The following is a 20,469-nucleotide window of genomic DNA, read 5'->3' on the forward strand; positions in this document are numbered from 1 at the left end:
TCGTGTGAGGGCAATTAGTTCTGCCGCCTGGGCAGATCTTTGTGTGATGCGGGCTGTCTCTACTACAGTTCGGGCCGTGGTGACTGCATAAGCAGCTGAGGTGGTGCCATCGGGGAGTTTGATGCAAGAGCCGTCCACCCACAACTCTCCGTCAGGGTCAGGAAAAGCCGTGTCTCTGAGGTCAACCCTACTCCTAGTCTGTTCGTCCGTGAGGGTCACACAGTCATGTACAGGGGACACATTGGGATCGTTCTCCGGTAGGGGCAACAAAGTTGCCGGGTTCAGTGTGGTGCATCTTTTCAGGGTGATGTGGGGTGCAAGCAGAGTCAGTTCGTATCCAGTCAGTCGTGCACTCGTCAGGTGTTGCGTCTTAGTTTGGTTCAGGAGGGTGTCAACCGCATGGGGTACTAACACCGTGAGGGAATTCGAGAGCACGATCCCCGCACTCTGTCGGATAGAGATAGCAGCGGCAGCTACAGCTCGAAGGCAGGCAGGCAAGGCTCTGGCTACAGGGTCAAGAGTGGCAGAGAAGTAAGCGCATGGTCGTTGCTTTGGGCCAATGGACTGGGTCAAGACAGACAAAGCACATCCCTCCCTTTCGTGAGTGTAGAGTGAGAAGGGCTTCATGTAATCGGGGGTTCCTAGGACAGGGGCCGAACAAAGGGCATCTCGTAGTTGTATGAAGGAGGATTGGCATTCAGGGGTCCAAGGGAGTGGGAAGGGGACATCTTTAGCTAGCAGAGAAAGCAGCGGTTTCACAATGAGGCTGAAATTCGGTAACCACTGTCGACAGAAGGAAGTGAGGCCTAGTAGGGAGCGGACTTGCTTCTGAGTCTTAGGGACAGGGGTCTCTAGAATGGTTTGGATCCGGTCGGGGGTAAGTTTCCTTCCGTCTTTGGACAAAAGGTGGCCTAAGTAAGTGACCTGGGGTTGGCAGAATTGCAGCTTCTTTTTGGAGACCTTGTGGCCATTTTCCGCAAGGAAGTGCAGGAGTTGAATGGTGGCTGTGACTGCAAGTGGAGTGGTATCGGCCGCCAAAAGGATGTCATCGACGTATTGCATCAACACCACTCCATCGGGTAACTGGACTTCGTCCAGTTGTCTCTTGAGGGCCTGACTGTAGATGCTGGGGCTTTCTGTGTAGCCTTGGGGTGCTCGACAGAATCTATATGAGCGGGCTTTTAGGGTGAAGCCAAAGAGGTATCGGCTGTCTGGATGGATGGGGATAGAGAAGAAAGCATTTTTGAGGTCAATGGCAGTGAAGGTGGTGGCAGTAGAAGGAGTCAAAGTCAGGATAGTGGTGATGTTTGAGACCACGGGGTACTGGGGTACAACTACTTTGTTGACCTCTAGAAGGTCGATGATGAAGCGGTACGCTTTCTCATCTCCCTCTCCTTGTTTCTTTATGATGGGTAAAATAGGGCTGTTGCAAACATTGCTAACCACTTCCTCTACCACTCCTGCGTCTATCAGTGACTGAATAATCTTTACCAATGCCTTCTCGCCCTCGGGCGATATCCGATATTGTGGGAGTTTCGGGAGTATTGCATCCTGTCGAACAGTGATGTGCACTGGGTCAATCATCATGCGTCCTACGTCCGAATCTGTCTTGGCCCACAGATACGGAGGCAGAGTGTCAAGTAGGGACGAGTCAGTGTCAGTGATGGAAAACATGCGTCGGGAAGGGCAATGTCTGAGCAGATCTGGGTTGTCGTACAGAAAAACTCGAACTCCATCTTGTGAACATCTAATAGTAGCTCGGAAATGTTTCAGCAAGTCAAGTCCCATAATGGCGTCAGGAGTATTGGAGGAAAGCAAAAACGTCGTGTCAGTGGTGTTGTTCTCTAAGTCGAAGGAGATCGGTGTGGACAAAGGGATAGTGGAGGGCGTTCCATCGAAACCTATCGATGTTACAAGCGAGCCAGACAAGGGTACCCTTGGAATCAGTCGTTTAGATAACGCACTACGTGTCGCGCCAGTGTCTACCAGGAATGGAGACTTCATACCCAGGACCTTAGCGGTGACATAAGGACCTTGCTGGTCAACATAGAGCTCGACTGGATCCCTCCCTTGCCCTAGGCAGTCCTATGCGAAGTCGCTGGCATCGTCGCAGTCAGACTGGTGGTACTGGTTCTGTCGGGGACGGTCAAATGTATTCGGTCTGTTTGATCTATCGTTTTTCGTGTCATTCGCAGACCCCCGTTGCTGTCCTCTATTTCTCGGTCCACCCGCTACGTCTTTGGGGTCCCTATTCCTGTTCATCTCCAACAGAACCGGACACTGGGATTTCCAATGGCCGAATCCCTTGCAGAATGCACACTGGTCCTCGCTGATGTCTCTACGTCCAACATGGGGTGTCGGAGTACGGTCTTTAGGGGGTGCGTTCCTAGGGGCATTTGTCTGGTAGTTCCCTTTGTATTGTTCTCGTCCTATAGTCACCCCTTGCAACTGGCAATCATCACCCTCTCTTTTAAGTCTTTCTTCTTTTTCTCTGTCGCTCTATTGTTCTCATTTTTCTGGTGCTCATAATATTGGGCCATCTGGAGGATAGCCGCAGGTTTGGAGGCTGCCCAACTACTGTCGCTGGCCTGCAGTTTCTGAGAGACCTCCTGAGACAGACCTTTGACATAATTCTGGACAAACAGATGGTGTCCGGTTGCAGTGGTCATGTCCTCGCCGCTGTAATCGGAGAACACCGTTTCAAACCGGGAGAAGTCTTCCGATACGTCTTCTTGGGGTTTCTGACGACAGGCCGTTACTATCGACCAGTCCACTTTCTTTTCTGGGATCAGGGTTTTCAGTTTCTGCACAATTTTGTCTGGGAGTTCTAAAATGGATTTCAAAGGCTTCTGTCCAGGTTCTCGTTGCCTATCTATGCCATCGAGTTGTGACCAGGTATGTCCGAACAGCTCAAGGTGGTCGACTTTCCGGATTTGCTTCCACACATCAGCTGGCAGACATAACCCGAAAAACAAGTCAATGTCAGCCAGGGTCATAATCGTTGAACCTAGGGCTGTACCTAATTCAGTGTAGAAGGCAGTGGGGTTTTTAAGTAAATCGGGCAGAGATTTCCGGAACGTCAGAATATCTTGCCGATCCCATGGCTGGTAGACCCAGTTGTACACCACCCTCCCTCTTGCATCTTGGTGGTTGACGTCATCGTGTGTTCCCAGACCTCGTGGGGGAACCCAGTAGGGGGCAGCCTCTCTTATTGGCATCATGGTGCTAGCTTGCTCAGTTCGTGGTTCAGTCGCTACAGGTGTCGTAGGTTTAGCTTCCGATTCTTGTTCAGTGAGGTGGCGGAAAACCTCAAGCGTGCGCATAAGGAGGTCCGTCACGTCACACTCGCCCTCATCCCCGATATCGACCTTTCTATACAGAGTCGTTAGGCTCTCAGGACCTTTGTCTCGATATCGGTCCTCATACGCATTCAGGGCATGATAACACAATCGTATGACAAAGTGTCGTCTGTGGCTCCCCGCATATGAGTTGAACATATCCGTGATGTGCTCCTCACTCTCCTTTCTTTCTACCAGTGTCCTTACTATCTTGTCAATCCCCGCTTGCTCATCTTTGCTTAACCTGTTCGTTCTTGCGGAATCTGTCTTTCGGGCCTCAGGGTCATCTAACATTGTCGCTTGTGCTGTATCTAGTACAAGAGGTTCGGCCGGTGCGGAGGCCATGGGGACCGAAGCTCTGGTACTACTCTCGCCTGTGCTTGGGGGTAGTGGGTGCTGTGCTAAAGGTTGGGAAGGGGCATATGGAGGGGGCATGTAGATGATCGGAGGGCCTAACAAAAGATCATCGTTGGCTCGCTGTTTCGAGGGTAATTCAGAGTAGAGCGTAGAGGATGTTCTAACCGGACACTGACTTGATGTCTCTAACTCTTGCTTCTGTTTGGCTTCTTCTCTCTCCTTAATCTCTTCTTCTAATTTCCTAGCAGCTAGGTGGGCTGCCTTTCGTAGCTCTTTCTCTAACCTAATTTCATTTCTCTTTTTACGTTGTTCTGTTTCTTTGCGCCACATGCCGAGACTATCAAGCATAGTGGGCGTTGTCTTGTTGTTCCCAAGGGCTGTTTCTGTTATTTTATCTTCATCGAAGGATCCCATCAGTGGCCACTGACTTTTCTGATCCTTCTTCGTATATTTATGCCACAGCTTGCTATAGGCTATGGCGATCAATCCATGCTTCATGAACATGTCCTTATTAGGGGTGCCTTCCAGTGGAGCCGGATGGTTCATCTCTAATAAGCGGGCCGGGCTGAACCAACTACCAATCAGTGCGGAGAAGATAGGCATGACGGATAACAACGGGGACAAAAGTCTGCACTACCTATCTTATCACTGCGTACAAAGACTAGACAGAATATTTCTATTCTTCGTTATTTGTAGGCAGAGAATACCTCAAAAGAACCAATATCGAACAGTCAATGTTCGGTCAATCAAACAATCAATGGGGAGAATAAGTAGGCACGACGGGTTACAACGGGGACAAGAGTCTGCGTTACCTACCCTTTCACTACCTGCAAAGAGAGAACCTGTTCTTCCCCGTTTGCAGACAGAGAATCTCCAGAGAACAATCCGCGAACAACAATGTTCGGGCCAAACAATCAATCAGTGGGGGAGAAAGATAGGCACGACGGGTTACAACGGGGACAAAAGTCTGCGTTACCTACCCTTCACTACCTGCAAAGGAAGAGAGAATCTATTCTTCTCCGTTTGCAGACAGCGAATCTCCAAAAAGAACCAACAATTCAAAGAGTAATACTAGTATTTTCCAAACAATCAAACAATCATTTTGCAATTTGTCGTGTTACACGACCTTACCCGGACCGCATGGACAGTTCCTTGTCTTCCGAATCCAGCGCCCAATCGTCCTCTATTCTTCGTGACTGTCGCGGCACTCCTGATGGTTCCCAGTCAGGACCGTAGATCACTCGAGAGAGGTCTGTTCGGAACCAGTGAAGTTCGGATGATCGGCTGTCAGACGAGGGTCTATCGGACAGGAGCTCTCCCGATCGTTGCAGTCGTTCACTCTGTCGTCAGGACCTATCCCACTGGATCCACGAGTCACTGAGGGGTCCCACAGTGGGCGCCAATTGTGGAAAAAGGTAGGGCCGAAGTTGAACGAAAACCTTTTTCAGAGTTGCACGGCGCTAACCGCCTCTAATACCACTCGAGTTATCAAACAAAGAGGCAGGCGCTGGAGACTGGAAGGCAGGAAACAGAAGTTTTATTCCGACGGAGCAGAACACGTCAACTCAGAGACGCGCTGGCTATCAGCGGTGGGCAGAGAGGCCATGGCATTTAAAATGGCTGCCGCTTACGCGCACGAACGGGCCCACAAAGGGACAAGATGGCGCCGATAATGTTGACACTGCAAACTAGATTTTAACACCCTCATCAGCCAGGATAGATTGTTTTCAGTGGCATGGAGAGCACGGGACTCACGTCTGAGCATACCAGTCCCACTTGGGGTGACAAATGCAAAAACAACAGTTGATGGACAGAATGCAGAACAGTGTCATACATTCACCCCAGTACAGATATCTGGGCCTAAATCCATCTTTTTTTTTGCTCACCATGCCATTCCAGTTTGAACCCAACCATATGCAAATCAGTCTTGACCCTGTGCCCCATGGGAACAGTCCAGCCTGAACTGCCAAGCTAGGTCCTCCTTGGACTGGAAACAAATATCCTAGGACTGGTTTCGGGCTTTCAGCCCTCATCAGCCAGGATAACTTGATTCCAGTGGCATGGAGAGCACAGGACTCAAGTCTGAGCATACCCGTCCCACTCAGGGAGACAAATGCAAAAACAACAGTTGATGGACAGAATGCAGAACAATGTCATACATTCACCCCAGTACAGAGATCTGGGCCTAAATCCATTGTTTGTTTGTTCACCATGCCAGTCAAGTTTGAACTCAGCCATATGGAAATCAGTCTTGACCCTCTGCCCCATGGGAACAGTCCAGCCCGAACTGTTAAGCCAGGTCCTCCCTGGACTGGAAACAAGCATCCTAGGACCGGTATCGGGCTTTTAGCCCTCATCAGCCAGGATAGCTTGATTCCTGTGGCATGGAGACGTGGGTCCTGGGCTCACTGTGCCACTGGAATAAAGCTACCCTCGATTAAGAGGGGTGGAACCCCGAAACAAGTTCTAGGATGCTTGTTTCTGTTCCAGGGAGGACCTGGCATAGCAATTCGGGCTGGACTGTTCCCATGAGGCACAGGGTCAAGACTGATTTGCATATGGCCAGGTCCAACCTGGGGTAGCATGGTGAGCAAAAGATTGATGGATTTAACCCAGATCTCTTCACTGGGGGTGAATTTTATGATTTGTTCTGCATTTTGTCCTTCAATTATGTGTCTTTTTCGTTCTCACCATAAGTGTGCCAGGTATGCCCATACGCGGGTCCTGGGTTCACTGTGCCACTGGAATCAAGCTATTCTGGCCGAAGAGTGGTGAAACCCCGAAACCAGTCCTAGGATGCTTGTTTCCGGTCCAGGGAGGACCTGGCTTGGCAGTTCGGGCTGGACTGTTCCCATGAGACACAGGGTCAAGAATGATACGCATATTACCAGGTCTAACCTGGGGTGGCATGGTGAGCTAAATATATGGATTAACCCAAATCTCTTGACTGGGGGTGAATGTTTTGATTTGTTCTGCATTGCGTCCTTCAATTGTGTGTCTTTTGCTTTCTAGGCAAGATGTCCCCGCATAAACCAGTCAATTAATTTAGGACTACCAATTTACCTCTTCTGATAATGTGTAAGCACAGCCATACCCATGAACAAACAACATACCCCTGGCTAAATATACACATTTTAGAATAATCTGCCTTTTAGTAGTCAATATGGAGGTGACCTGCCACAATCTCATAGAGCTTTTGTAAAATTCGATCCATTAAGTGTCCAATCCCTTATCACATACACAAGACCAGAACTAATTACTATCAATAACGTTTGGTTTAAAATATCCTAAGCCTCCTCAAGAACACTTGAGACTTGTTAGGATAATATGTGCCTTGCTAGCTCAGCTTCAGTCCTGCCCACAAGCATGCAGATCAAAGTGCAGAGAGGCTCAGCAAACCATTTTGTTAACACGAGCAACTCCTAAAGTCTTTGTCATTCTTCAAAATTAATACCATAATAATTAATGATCATGCTACTAGTGCCTACAGAATAAATATAAATAGTAGGAGTATATACTAGAAACTTGCTGCATTTTATAAGGAAGCCCCTAGCTACAATTAAAGTGCTAAAATGGTCTCTAGTTTTATCTACTTGAACAGGTCTAAATATAGGATCAGCATCTCCCAAGCCATCCTCTGTTACTATTGGTGTCACAGCTGACAGGTTTTGGAATTTAAGTAATCTGTTATACCAACCCATGTGATCAAACTAAGTGGTATCTATAAGTGAAGCCAGTCATTTAGCCGACTAATTTGAGACATCAGATACTCCGCACAGACTAGTATCTGTTTACATATGTTTGTTAAGACATTTGGTGCCCCTGCTTTGAGGAGACACTCACATACAAATTACTTGACTTATCTACCTAAATGTCCTATATTTCCTCATCCAAAGTGGGCATGCCATCTCATATCATTATGGACTGCTCATCTGACCTGAATCTGGTTCTATACCCTTATGCCTTTAAAGGTCTATAATTTTGATGAAAAAAAGCTTTATGCCAAGTTAGGTGCTACATTGGCTCAAAAATTACCAACAGAGAGCACATAATTTATATGAAAATAACCACATTTGTCTAACCAGAAAATCCACTGGATACAACAGATGTGCATTAGATATTCAACTGCAAATAAATTGTCCCAGCCTCTTCCATATTTGGACCAGTTACAAGTGTTTGTTTTGTATACTAAGGACATATTCAAACTGATGTTCATGCAATATGTGTACCCCTAGAACGACAAGGGTTGACTTAATAGCCCACCTCACTTATGAACCCCCTTGTAGCCAGTATACATTTGAATATGTTCAGCTCAGAATAGGAACTTCGAAGAATGGTTCTATACTCTGAGAATCCGTCTTACACTTCTTAGAACAAAAACATTCTGTAGCTCAGCTGAAATATCTCATACTGGAACAAGTGACACCCACACATAACAACAAGAATACACTGTTGAAGAGAGAGAACTTTTGGATCCGCTTCATGGCGACGATGCAACCCCACGGTTTAAATGACAGGATGGAATTTCTGTGTTACCTTTGAACATTGCATACCTGATTCATTTAGTGGTTCACCTTTACCTTCATTTTTTGTACATATTGTTAGTTATATGTTACACCCTTTTATTACTGTCTATGTGCGTTATTGGGGATTTATCGCTAGAAATTCATATTAGTTGTTTGCCTTATACATTCTGTGATTAGCAACGTTGCCACACTCCCCTTTTAGACCGTTTTTTCATAGCTCACTGCGTTATTCCTTTCTAAGATGGCGCTACCTTACTTTTGAGCACAGTCCTCTTTCTATTTCGGTGCACGCGTCACACGCCGGTACTAATCTCACTGGGTTCTTGCACATTGGAGGTTTCCTGCCATATCGCGTATAGAGGGAGTTCACGAACCTAACTCACTGTAAGTACCCGCACCGAGGAGTTTTCGGAACCGCTTTGGTGTTTACACCTGTTTACCGTGTTTGGTACCAAAACGATCTTATGCGTTTTTTCAGATTTTCAACGCAACGAGTCACGGATGTAATCATCCCATGAGTATCGGACACAGCGACTTTTCAATTCCCTGGTGGCCTATCGACTTTCAATCCCCTGGTGGCTTGTAACTATCGGCACTTTTCAAATTTTGTTAACACTCTGGTGGCTTAACTTTAACGCGCTAGTTTCTTTTTTAGCATTCTGGTACCGTCTTTTTGCACATAGTTCCGGGTCTGCACGGTGTTCTTACTTCCAACCTTTTTGGGAACAGCACTTTGTTTCTTCTATTGTTTCACGCTCAGTTATTAGTTGTGCATGATAATCTGTTTTTTATATTTCACGCATGGGGTCAACAACACAGCAGTTAGACAATATTGGTGTAATTATAGTTTGATATAGGTGAATCTTAGTGACATTATGGTGTTTTCTTTTACGTTTGTAGAGCTGTCCCCTGAGGAAGGGCTAGTCATCTGCCCGAAATGCATTGGGAGGATTTATGATTGGATGACATTTTATGTTGGATGATGTTCGTGCTTCTTCAAGCATTGATGAACTGTTTATAATCACTATGATCATGGGTTAAACATCTAAGGAACCTCTCCGAGTTGTGGATTTAACCTTGATGAACTTATATCAAATGCTGTAGACTTCATTGTAATTTTTTGCGCTGTGCACCAGGGTGCCTTCTTCCAAATGGGGGGAGCTTTGTAGTAGTCTTCAATCCGTCTCACATCCCATAAGTGTAAAACATATTGGGGCAGATTTATGTTAACTGGCGCATCCCCAGGGATGCGCCAGTTAACGTGCGCCACAGTGCGCCACAGCTCCGCCACCCATGGTGCGCCGCATTTATAATGCGGCGCACCATGGTGCAAAAACGGCACAGATGCGTGACACATCTGTGCCGGAAATGTGGCGCATTGCTGGAGTTGCGTCCCAAGGGCGACGCAGCTCCAGCAAGGCTCGGGGGTACACCATCTGCACAATGCTGCATCAAGACCTACGCCTGCTTCAAGCAGGCAGAGGGTTTTGACGCAGCATTGCCCTGAAAGTGACTGAATGAAATCTCATAGATTTCACTCAGCCACTTTCAGGAGGCGTTCCTGCGCAGGAACGCCCCCCCTGCGCAGGAACGCCTCCTTATGGCGCAGTGCTTTACAACCTGACGCATCTCCTAGATGCGTCACGTTGTAAATAGGGTGCATTGTTTGCGCCGCAGTTGCGTCAAATAAAGTGACGCAATTGCGGCGCAAAGAGGCGCAACGGCCTCATAAATCTGCCCCATTGTATATTATATTTGCTCCTCACTCATCACAGCCAGGGTTCTTTTAAAGGGTTATGCAGGAACTTGACATAGACAATGCCTACATTTTCTTCCTTTTCTTTCCAGCAAACGCCTCTCAAACTGTTGTAGTTCAGCAATAGCAACAATTTCCTTGGGCATTGCTAGCTGTAAATAAAAAACAGAGAATACCAAGTGTGACTTCAGGCATTAAACATTTCATAGGTAAAATGTAACAACTGATTTCTTCCAACATGTTCACCTAATTCTGCTGGCATATATAGTTCTCCCACTAGAAACTGATCGGAGGACACACAACTCAAGGGAGGCAACACTAACAAGTAACTGAGAGGAGGTGACATGAAGCTTGAAACTAGAGACTTCTAGCTTCAAACAACGTTGACAATGTAGCTCCAGGGCCAATGCATATTATTAGAACCTTGTTTTAACCTCATACAATCACATCACCCACATTGTGTAACTGCAGTGGTTCAGTGTAGCTATTGGCAATGTCTCCACGATCGCTGACAGTGTCCATGTCAGATACCGTGCCCAATTCTGTCAAACAGAGCACTGTTCCTTAACACATATTAAAAGGGGAGTAAAGCTAATCTGACAGTAGTATTTTAGAATTCAAAATAAAGGTAACTTCATAAGAGGAATAACTATGCTTCACCCTTAATGGGCTAGCCATATATTTATGTGCAACCACCCTGGGTCTCTGATGAGGTGTGGACTGTTCTAATATTTTTCGGATTCTATAGTGAAAATAAACAATGGGATAAAGTACCCCCGCCATACATTTTAAGGAAATAGCAAGTCACTGAGGACCTCCATGTAGGAATGAGGCTGACGGGCGAGCTGCTATATAAGCACAAGGAACTCTGAAGTGACTTTCAATGTCCTTGTAATGTATGGTTATGATAGTTATGACCCTTCCAACACATCGCTAAAGTCGTTAGTGTGATGCTCCTTCATATGAAAGAGACAAGATGTTTGCAGACATGAAGACTCTGCACTGCAAAATTAAACACATCAGTAATAAGTTAGATATTTATTGCAAAAATATATTAGAATCAGTTTTCTGTAATACAGATACAGAAAAGCTCTCCAGCTCATAATGTATGGAAGCATTACCTAAAGCATGCAAAAAATATACTTATTGCCTCAAATATCTCCTTTCTACTAATCACTGTTCATTTACAAACAAAAAAACAGATCAGAAGAAGAAAAAAAGGCCAGTTTTCACTTATATTGTTGATACTGCAACTTTAACTAAACTCTGGGTCCTGCCTTTCCTCTTGGCTGCTGGCATTTTGATGTCATAACTCAACTGTAATACTGCATTTCAGTTGAGCAGCTAAGTAATTTCTTTGTTACAGGTGATTACAGACATCAAAAGTCACCTGTAATAAGGTAAATAGAACCAGGGTTTTATAGAGGGATTGCAGGCTCTCATGTATTCTAAGGAAATAAAACACCTGGGTACTACAATACCGAAAATATAACTTCTCAACTCACAACCCGAAATAAGATTCAAAGGACACATTTTACAATACTGTGATATAAAACTTGTCAAATCATCCAAAGTCACAACTGTTATGCCCCTGACTAATGCAGTCAAAAATCCGAGGGGCAGATTTATGAGGCCCTTGCGCCGCAATTGCGTCACTTAATGTGACGCAACGGCGGCGCAAACAATGCGCCCTATTTAAAACGTGACGCATCTAGGAGATGCGTCACGTTGGAAAGGCCTGCGCCATGAGGAGGCGTTCCTGTGCAGGGGGGGCGTTCCTGCGCAGGAACGCCTCCTGAAAGTGGCTGAGTGAAATCTATGAGATTTCACTCAGTCACTTTCTACGTCAATTCCTTACGCCTGCTTGAAGCAGGCGTAAGGGTGACGCACCATGCATTGAAGAGGTGGCTCCTGTGCATTGCAGGAGTCATGTCGCACTTGCGACATGACTCCTGCAATGCGCCGCCCGTACGCCTTCACTAACTTGCACCATGGTGCGCCGCATCATAAATGCGGCGCACCATGGGTGGCGGATCAGTGGCGCACTGTGGCGCAGGTTAACTGGCGCATCCGTGGGGATGCGCCAGTTAACATAAATCTGCCCCCAAGTGCTTAGTTTTTTACTACATTCAATTACTTTTGGTATAACACTATAACAAAACAAGACGAGTAAGAAGTCCTAGATGAAAGTTTCTAGTTTTGTGTACCCAGAATGGCTTCAAATTCCTCCACATCTTCAATACATATATTCAACAGATACAGAAACCTAGGAAATAGGTGCCCCTGGGGCATCTAGAACATGAAGTCCGACTACACATAAGCGATTCTTCTTCGTTTGAATAACACACATTACTAAGGCCTAGTTCTCATGCCTCTCTTCTACTTGCCGTAAGTGTGTCATGAGAGTGGGAGCCTTAGCAATTAAAGGAGGAATCTGGGAATAGTACATCACATGTGTATGACGTCCCTGCTTCTTGCCTTCAAAAACCTAATTTACTTCGTATGATGCAAGGGATTGTGTTCTGTATATTGACTACTCTCTGGTGTAGACAAATTTGAGAAGTCTATTCTTCACTGTCAGATATGTACATTTTATCACTACAATTCAATTGAATGTCATGTTTTCTTGCACTTAACAGGTAAACCTGCCATAGCACACAGAGACATAAAATCCAAAAATATTTTAGTGAAGAAAAATGAGACTTGTGCCATTGCAGATCTAGGCCTGGCTGTGACCCATGACTCAAAAATGAATACCATAGACATACCTCTGAATCCAAGAGTCGGGACAAAAAGGTAAGAGCAACGTCTTCTATTGGTACATTTGTTATCCTTTCTGTGTCTATATGTAATAGGGTGCACAATATGTATCGGGACAGCTTTACGATTCTTTATTTAAATATAAAAAAAGTCACGTGATTTGACATGTTAAAGTTATGAGTCAAACTTATCTATTGAAATACACTTTTGAAAGACTTTGGGGCAGATTTACAAGCCCTTTGCGCCACTTTTGCGTCACTTTTAACTTGGGAAAAGTGACGCAAAAGTGGCCCAAGGGGCTTGTTAATATGCCGCTTTGTGTGCTACTGTAGGTAGGTTTAGAACTCAGTAAATGGTATCATTTTCCGGGGGAAATCTGTTACATTTTTAAAATACTACTCTTCAAGCTTCGAGTATTGTCATGACAAAGATAAACAACATTTTGGTATTAAGTCATTGTATTCTAATTCACAATGTCCTTGTCTCATAAAAATTAAGTAGAAATAAAGGAAGGGGTAAATTTGAAACTGAAGCATTTGAGAAAAAAGGATTAAGACCATTCGTCTGCCTCTGTTTCCATGCATCCCTTTGGAATTCCAGTGAAAGTATATGTAGGTGGTGCTGTCACTTGATAGTCCATACTTTACCAAAAGAGAGTTTCAGTGTCTATATTATGCACATTCATAGTACACATCATCCTTATGGCATCTATAATTGAACCCAAACTATTTCTGCACTGATCACATTTAAGTAAAACCACAAGCACCATTCTTTTATTTGTATGTTATTTTATTTTATTTGTATTCATTTTATTAAGATACAACAAATATTATGCAGTCACTTATAATTTGCATTCATAATTGTTCAGTATTTTCGCCAGATGTACTAAACATTTTACGAGTTGCAAATGCTACAATTTGATAAATCAGTCGTGTTTAAATGTACTAAATACACTTTATGACTTATAAAGTATTTTGGGCCAGGTTTACGAAACCTTTTACTGGTTGTAAGCCCTCCACTTCAGTGAATCTGAGCCCGTGCAACTGGTAAAAATCTTTTTAAAATATACTAAAGACATTTTATGACTCACTTAACTTTTTCTGAATCACAACATGTTTAGAAATAGTTACCAATCCGGTATTTGGAAGTGGGCGGTGCTTTGGACATTTGGAGGAAGCGCAGGCATTATGGTATCTGGTGAGATGTTCCCTTTATGACTGCCATGCAGTCACTTTTAATAGGGATCTACTCAAGGATGACCCAACCAGTGATACAAATATTATGTGTATAGCTCATGAATGTATGTGCTAGTGCTGTGTGCATGATCAGTTCCCATGTTGACCAACACAGAATGAATATAGGACCTTCGCATTATGTTATATACATTGGGATCCAGGTCCTGAAGTAAGCCAGGGACCCTGAACAAAGCCAGTAACATGACTGAAACATGTCGACCTGTCATTCCCAACATCCGCTGTTAGAATAGCACAAATTACGAAGACCCAGTTCTCATGCCTCTCTTCCACTTGCATTTAGCAGTCTCTGGTGCCCAATAGTATTACGATCCCTTTTAGCTAGTTTGGTCCTACCCTAAGATTGCCATGATGGTGGGAGGGATGTATGACGTTACAACGCCAAATTTTACAACGCACACCGTTACAACGCATTTTTTACAATGCAGGATCCATTACATCGCATGGCTTTACAACGCATGACATTACATAGTAGATGCTATTACAACGCATGCCATTACAACGTAAGCATAGGTAAGTATATTATTTTTAAAAAAAATGTAATTAATTTAAATTTAAATAATTTAATAAATTAAATTATTTTTAAATAATTATTTTGTACATATATTACTTTAAGTTTATTTTTAAAATAACTATTATTAATAAAGAACTATTATCAATAAATAATAAAATTATTAAAATTAATTTTAAAAATTAAATTAAAAGATTTATTTTAAAACTAAACCCTAAAAATACCCCTGTACCCCAAAACCCAAACCCAGCCCTGAAACCAAAAAAAACCCTGTACCCCAAAAACCAAACCCAGCCCTAAAACCTAAAAATACCCCTGTACCCCAAAACCCAAACCCAGCCCTGATACCTAAAAATACCCCTGTACCCCAAAACCCAAACCCAGCCCTGAAACCAAAAAAAACCCTGTACCCCAAAAACCAAACCCAGCCCTAAAACCTATAAATACCCCTGTACCCCAAAACCCAAACCCAGCCCTGATACCTAAAAATACCCCTGTACCCCAAAACCCAAACCCAGCCCTGAAACCTAAAAATACCCCTGTACCCCAAAAACCAAACCCAGCCATAAAACCTAAAAATACCCCTGTACCCCAAAACCCAAACCCAGCCCTGATACCTAAAAATACCCCTGTACCCCAAAACCCAAACCCAGCCCTGAACCCTAAAAATACCCCTGTACCCCAAAACCCAAACCCAGCCCTAAAACCTAAAAATACCCCTGTACCCCAAAACCCAAACCCAGCCCTGATACCTAAAAATACCCCTGTACCCCAAAACCCAAACCCAGCCCTGAAACCTAAAAATACCCCTGTACCCCATAACACAAACCTAGCCTTGAACCCTAAAAATACCCAAACACCCCAAAACATATACCTCAGTACCCCAAAACATATACTCCTATACTCATACTTATTTTTAAAAATTACTTAAATTAATATATTTAATTTATTATATTAAAATACATAAATTAATATATATATATATTTTTAATATTAATTACATTAAATAAATAATATAAAATAAAATATAAAATAAAATTAAATACTTACCTATACTTGCGTTGCAATGGCATGCGTTGTAATAGCATCTGCTATGTAATGTCATGCGTTGTAAAGGCATGCGATGTAATGGATCCTGCGTTGTAAAAGTAGCGTTGTAATGGTAGTGCGTTGTAATAGTCGCGTTGTAACAGCTGTTTCCCGGTGGGAGCCTTAGCAATTAAAGGAGGAATCTGGAAAAAGTACATAAACTGTAAATGACTGATGGATGAGGCAAACCCAATGATGAGGTGTGACACCTAGATTGGTGGGTGTTGATTTGCCTTATAGTTTTATGAAAAACCCGCAACATACATTAGAAACCCACCAATTTAGCAATTTAGGTATAGCCATTGGTAGTAACCTTATGTTCTGATTATCTTTTATGATTATTTAGTACATAATTAGGATAAAGTAATCATGGTCAGCACACTTCTCTTGTCCCCCCTTTTGATGTTAAGGGAGTTGGCAGTGGCCCAAGGGACCACTGCCGAATCTCAATGAAGGTTTTCAAAACAGAGAACTTTTTTTTTTTACAGCAGCCCTTTTTCCTTTAAGGAAGTAGGCTGCTTAAAAAAATAACTTTCAAAATATGGGTATGGTAGGTTGCTTTCCCATGTATGCCACTATCCCTATGTTTGCAGCAGGGTTTAGAGACAATTTACAGCCTATATGATAAATATACATTAGTCGTGTTGTTCTGTGACCCCCTCAAAATCGTTTGACAAATTGACCTACTAGAAAAATAATTTAGAAGTCAGTAAAACAATTATTATCTCTTTTTGTGACTACAGTTTTAGGACATATGGCCCTAAGAGTCAAACAGTGCAGTGGGTAGCCATAGTAGATAACGCAACATTGATATGCGTCTAAGTAGTTTACTTTTACATAAGTATGTGAAATTTCACATAATTATGTATATAAATATGCATAATTATGCAAAATGCAAACCCATCATTTTGCACATTATTTTAGCACAAAATGCGTTTGCCTCACTTATTTACATAAGGATCCATTTCACATTGAACAAAAGTGCAAAAAAACAAAAGGAACATTAACAACAGATGCTCGTGGTCAGTCATTCCTGTGTTTTAGCTGTACATTTTTACTGCAAATTTCTAATTTCAGGTAAAAGTTCTACTCTGAATGATGCATAAATATGTGAAGAGGCATAATAGTATAATTTGGAGATTTTCACATAGCAAGCGTGAGGTGAAATATCCAAAATGATGCTAACTACGCCTGAGTAATATTAATATCACCCAGCCTGAATTAATATCTCTGCTGACAAGCATGTCTACACTCCATGATGTGCCATAATATGTTGCCACTCTAAAGTACACAAAAAAGTGATGGATGGAAAGCTTGAATTAATCACAGCTATTAGTAATTACTCGGGTCGCATCCCAAACCATTGTTATTTTGCACACCTTGCCACCTCAGTTTGGACCCAATCCAGCCCAAACTGCCAAGCCAGTTCCTCTCATGATCAGTTTTACCCTACTTAGGGTTCATCAGCAAGAGATAATTTAGTTTCAGTGACAGTTTCCCTGGACCCACGTCTGGGCATACCCGTACAACTACGGGCGACACAGTAAAGTATACAAAAAAGCGATGGGTGGAATGTTTAAATTATCTCAGACACTGGTAACCCCTCGGGCCACATCCCAATCCATTGTTATTGTGCAAACCATGCCACCTCAGTTTGGACCTACCTATATGCAAATCAGTCTTGACCCTGCTCTAATGAGAACAGATCAGCCCAAATTGCCAAGCTGAGGTGGCATGATGATGGATTGGGATGTAGCCCGAGCGATTGCCAGTGGCTGAGATTAATTCAAGCATTCCATCCATTACATTGTTGTTGTAGGTGGCGCTCTAAGTATGACGGGTATGACCAGACATGAGTCCTGTGCTCAATGTGCCATTGGAATCAAGCTATACCTGCAGATCTAAACTGGTCCTAGGTTTCTTGTATTCTGGTTCAGGGAGCACCTGGCTTGACAGTTCCGATTGTATTGTTCCCATTGGAGCAGGGTCAAGACTGATTTGCATATAGCTGGGTCCAAACTGAGGTGGCATGTTGGGTGAAAAACAATGGATTAGGATGCGGCCCTGAGCGATTACCAGTGGCTGAGATAAATTCAATCATTCTATCCATCACCTGCAGATGCAATAATATGTTGCCAGCCACTTCTCCTGGGTGCAGTGCTTGTGGTGTAGTGATTTGGGATTGCTCCAGCATCTGCCTGTCCCACGGCATTGTATGTGTGTGATAATGAAGTATAGTTGGGGTTCAAATAGCATTAGGGGCATATAGTGTTGAAAAGAGATGAATGCTTCAAATACATCATTGAAATAAGTTAGATTTCATAACCAATCTTGTACCATCAGACATGCCCCCCTGCCCAAGTTCAAGGTCACACACCTCTTTGCTGGTACTACCGCAAGTGCTGTGTACCTGAGCTAAGCGGTACAAAAGGAGGTGGTGATGGACGGAGCATCTGAACCAATTAAACAATCACACCCAGTCAACAGATCTGGGTTTAATCCATCACCGTTCTTTAGCCCACTCTGCCACCCGAGTTCAGACATGGCCATATGCAAATCAGTCTGACCCTGTGCCTCATGGGAACAGTCCAGCCCGAACTGCCAAGCCATGCCTTCCCTGGACCGGAAACAAGCTTCCTAGGACCGGTTTCTGGCATTCCAGCCGTCTTCAGCCAGGCTTGCTTGAATCCAGTGGAAAAGTGAGCAAGGGACTCACGTCTGAGCATACCCTGCCAACTTATGGCTTATGGAAATACATTTGCAACAAGGGACATCCTTGTCTTGCCCCTATGCATATTGCTAGTTGGGAGGACACTGCAGCATGTATCTTGATGTGGGCAGCTTGTTGTATGTTTAGAAGCCTGAGGACTGATGCAGTCCCATTCTTTGAGTACTTTGAATCAGAACTTCCCTTCTAGAGATTCAAAAGACTTGGTGGCATTAAGAAGACTGCCACCCTATCCGGTTTCAGTAGTGGTTAGTCAATAATGTAAAACATTGTGAATGATGTATGTGGTGTAGACCAACCACGATAAAGCCAGATTAATCTGGAAGGACTAAGCTTGATAGGAGTGGGCAACAACAATTTGCTACAATCTTAGCCCCCATCTTATTGTTTGTGTTAATGGGGAACAGAGGTCTATGGTATTTGCATTGTCAGAGGGGTTAGCTAGCTTGAGGAGTGTCATTGGTATGTTTTCGTGCAGTGTGCAGGCGAAGGAACGCTGTGAGCATGCTTATTCATACATTGCTAAAATATGAGGGGCCAGGATGATTGTGTACACTTTACAAAAGTCAACCGTCATCCCATCAGTACCAGAGGCCCTTCTGGTATGCATGCCCTAAATTGCAATTGTGGTTTTTGGTTATGGAGAGAAGCTCGGCCAGTGGTTACCTGTGCACAGTTTTCAATCAGGACAGACAATGCTTTTTAGGAAAGCAAGCATGTCATCTGCTTGCCAGATCATTTAGTGGAGAAGGTAACACATTCTTGTGTTGTCAAATACTTTTCCCCTTCAATGTTTAACATGCAATTGATGACCAGGCAGATTAAAATCTTCTCTGCATGGTTAATGTTGTAATGGTTAATTTCTCTCTTCTTTCTTCACATCAATGCTCTCTCTTCTGTTCAACCTGCTTGGCTGGAGAATAATGTATGATGTCATGGAATGTTGGTGTGTGGACTGGTGGAGAGCGTCAGTTGGAGGATGAGAGGCTGAGCAGAGGGAGACTGCTCCTGGTGGGGCTGTACACCTATACTTCAATCTTACTTTAATCTTATTTCCATCTTACTTACATCTACAATTGGAACCTAAATAAAGAACCACTTGGAACTACCACCTTGTCTACAATTTGGATTATTTACCTAGAACATGTTGGCGACGATTGGACTCTTGAACCTACTTATTTTGAATTCTCTTCTACAAGGAACATTAAAACAGCATTCTACGTATACTATTGAAACTTAATAAAGGAACTACTTGGAATATACCACCTGGTCCACAACTTGGATTTATTACTTAGAACAGTTACCCTGCGGAAAGTCCTATCATTCATACCCAGAATTCCACCTCTCGATCTGCCTTCTTTTTCCCCCGCAGATCCGCTTTTTTTTTGCAGTTTTCAATTAAGGGAACTCGACCAAAGGTATTGAAGAGCTTTACATCAGCACCAGTTACATTGCACAAGGACACATTCATTTTTGGAAGGCAAAAGGAGATTAAGTGATTTGTACAGAATTACAGGATGTTGAGCCCACACTGAGACTTGAACCTGGTTCCCCAGTTCTAAGATTGTCATTGAGTTCCAGAAGAATAACAAGTGAAGTGCATTGAGCTGCTGACATATGGAGTGTTTCTTCCAATCAAAGACATCATTGAGGACTGCAATTGTGCCTCTCTAAGCCCTGTCTGAAACAGGGAATTTCAGAGTTGAGAGAGCCAGAGAACAGAAGCACCATTTGAGGCACGAGGACAGGGATAGGGGGGCAACAGACTGACCTGATGTGGAATGATCAGAAAATGTTCTGGCTAGGTTCTGATTTCCATTTCGTCCAATTTCTTTCATGCAAGAGAACACTGCTGTTGACTGACGTCATCCTGCTGCATTGGTCATGTCTATCCTTGTATTTACGGCCATGCTTAAGTTACACCCATAGAAGAGAACATGGGACTTAATGGATGCACATTTTTATTACTTCTTCAAACAAGGAGACAGTTAGTTCTTGAACTGGAGGATGGTGATTTGGGATTGGTCCTATATCCCGTGTAGTATAAGAAATCAGCATTCAGTATCAGCAGCTACATCTAGTGGGCACAAAGGCATGTTGTGCCTCATAAGAATGGTGACACATCTGGAAAAGGCGGAATACGATGCCAAG

At 43.6% G+C, this 20,469-nt stretch overlaps 1 protein-coding gene across 1 annotated transcript in view; it reads left to right on the forward strand.

Moving 5' to 3' along the window:
• Positions 1–20,469, forward strand: part of LOC147665801 (activin receptor type-1C-like) — a 329,593-nt gene that overhangs the window by 107,451 nt on the left and 201,673 nt on the right. Inside the window, exon 5 of the mRNA XM_086949471.1 lies at positions 12,617–12,773. Within this exon, the coding sequence (XP_086805597.1) occupies positions 12,617–12,773 (157 nt within the window). The remainder of the gene's footprint in view (positions 1–12,616; positions 12,774–20,469) is intronic.

Source organism: Lissotriton vulgaris, unplaced genomic scaffold (assembly GCF_964263255.1).
Source record: "Lissotriton vulgaris unplaced genomic scaffold, aLisVul1.2 SCAFFOLD_765, whole genome shotgun sequence".
NCBI classification, from domain to species: domain Eukaryota; kingdom Metazoa; phylum Chordata; class Amphibia; order Caudata; family Salamandridae; genus Lissotriton; species Lissotriton vulgaris.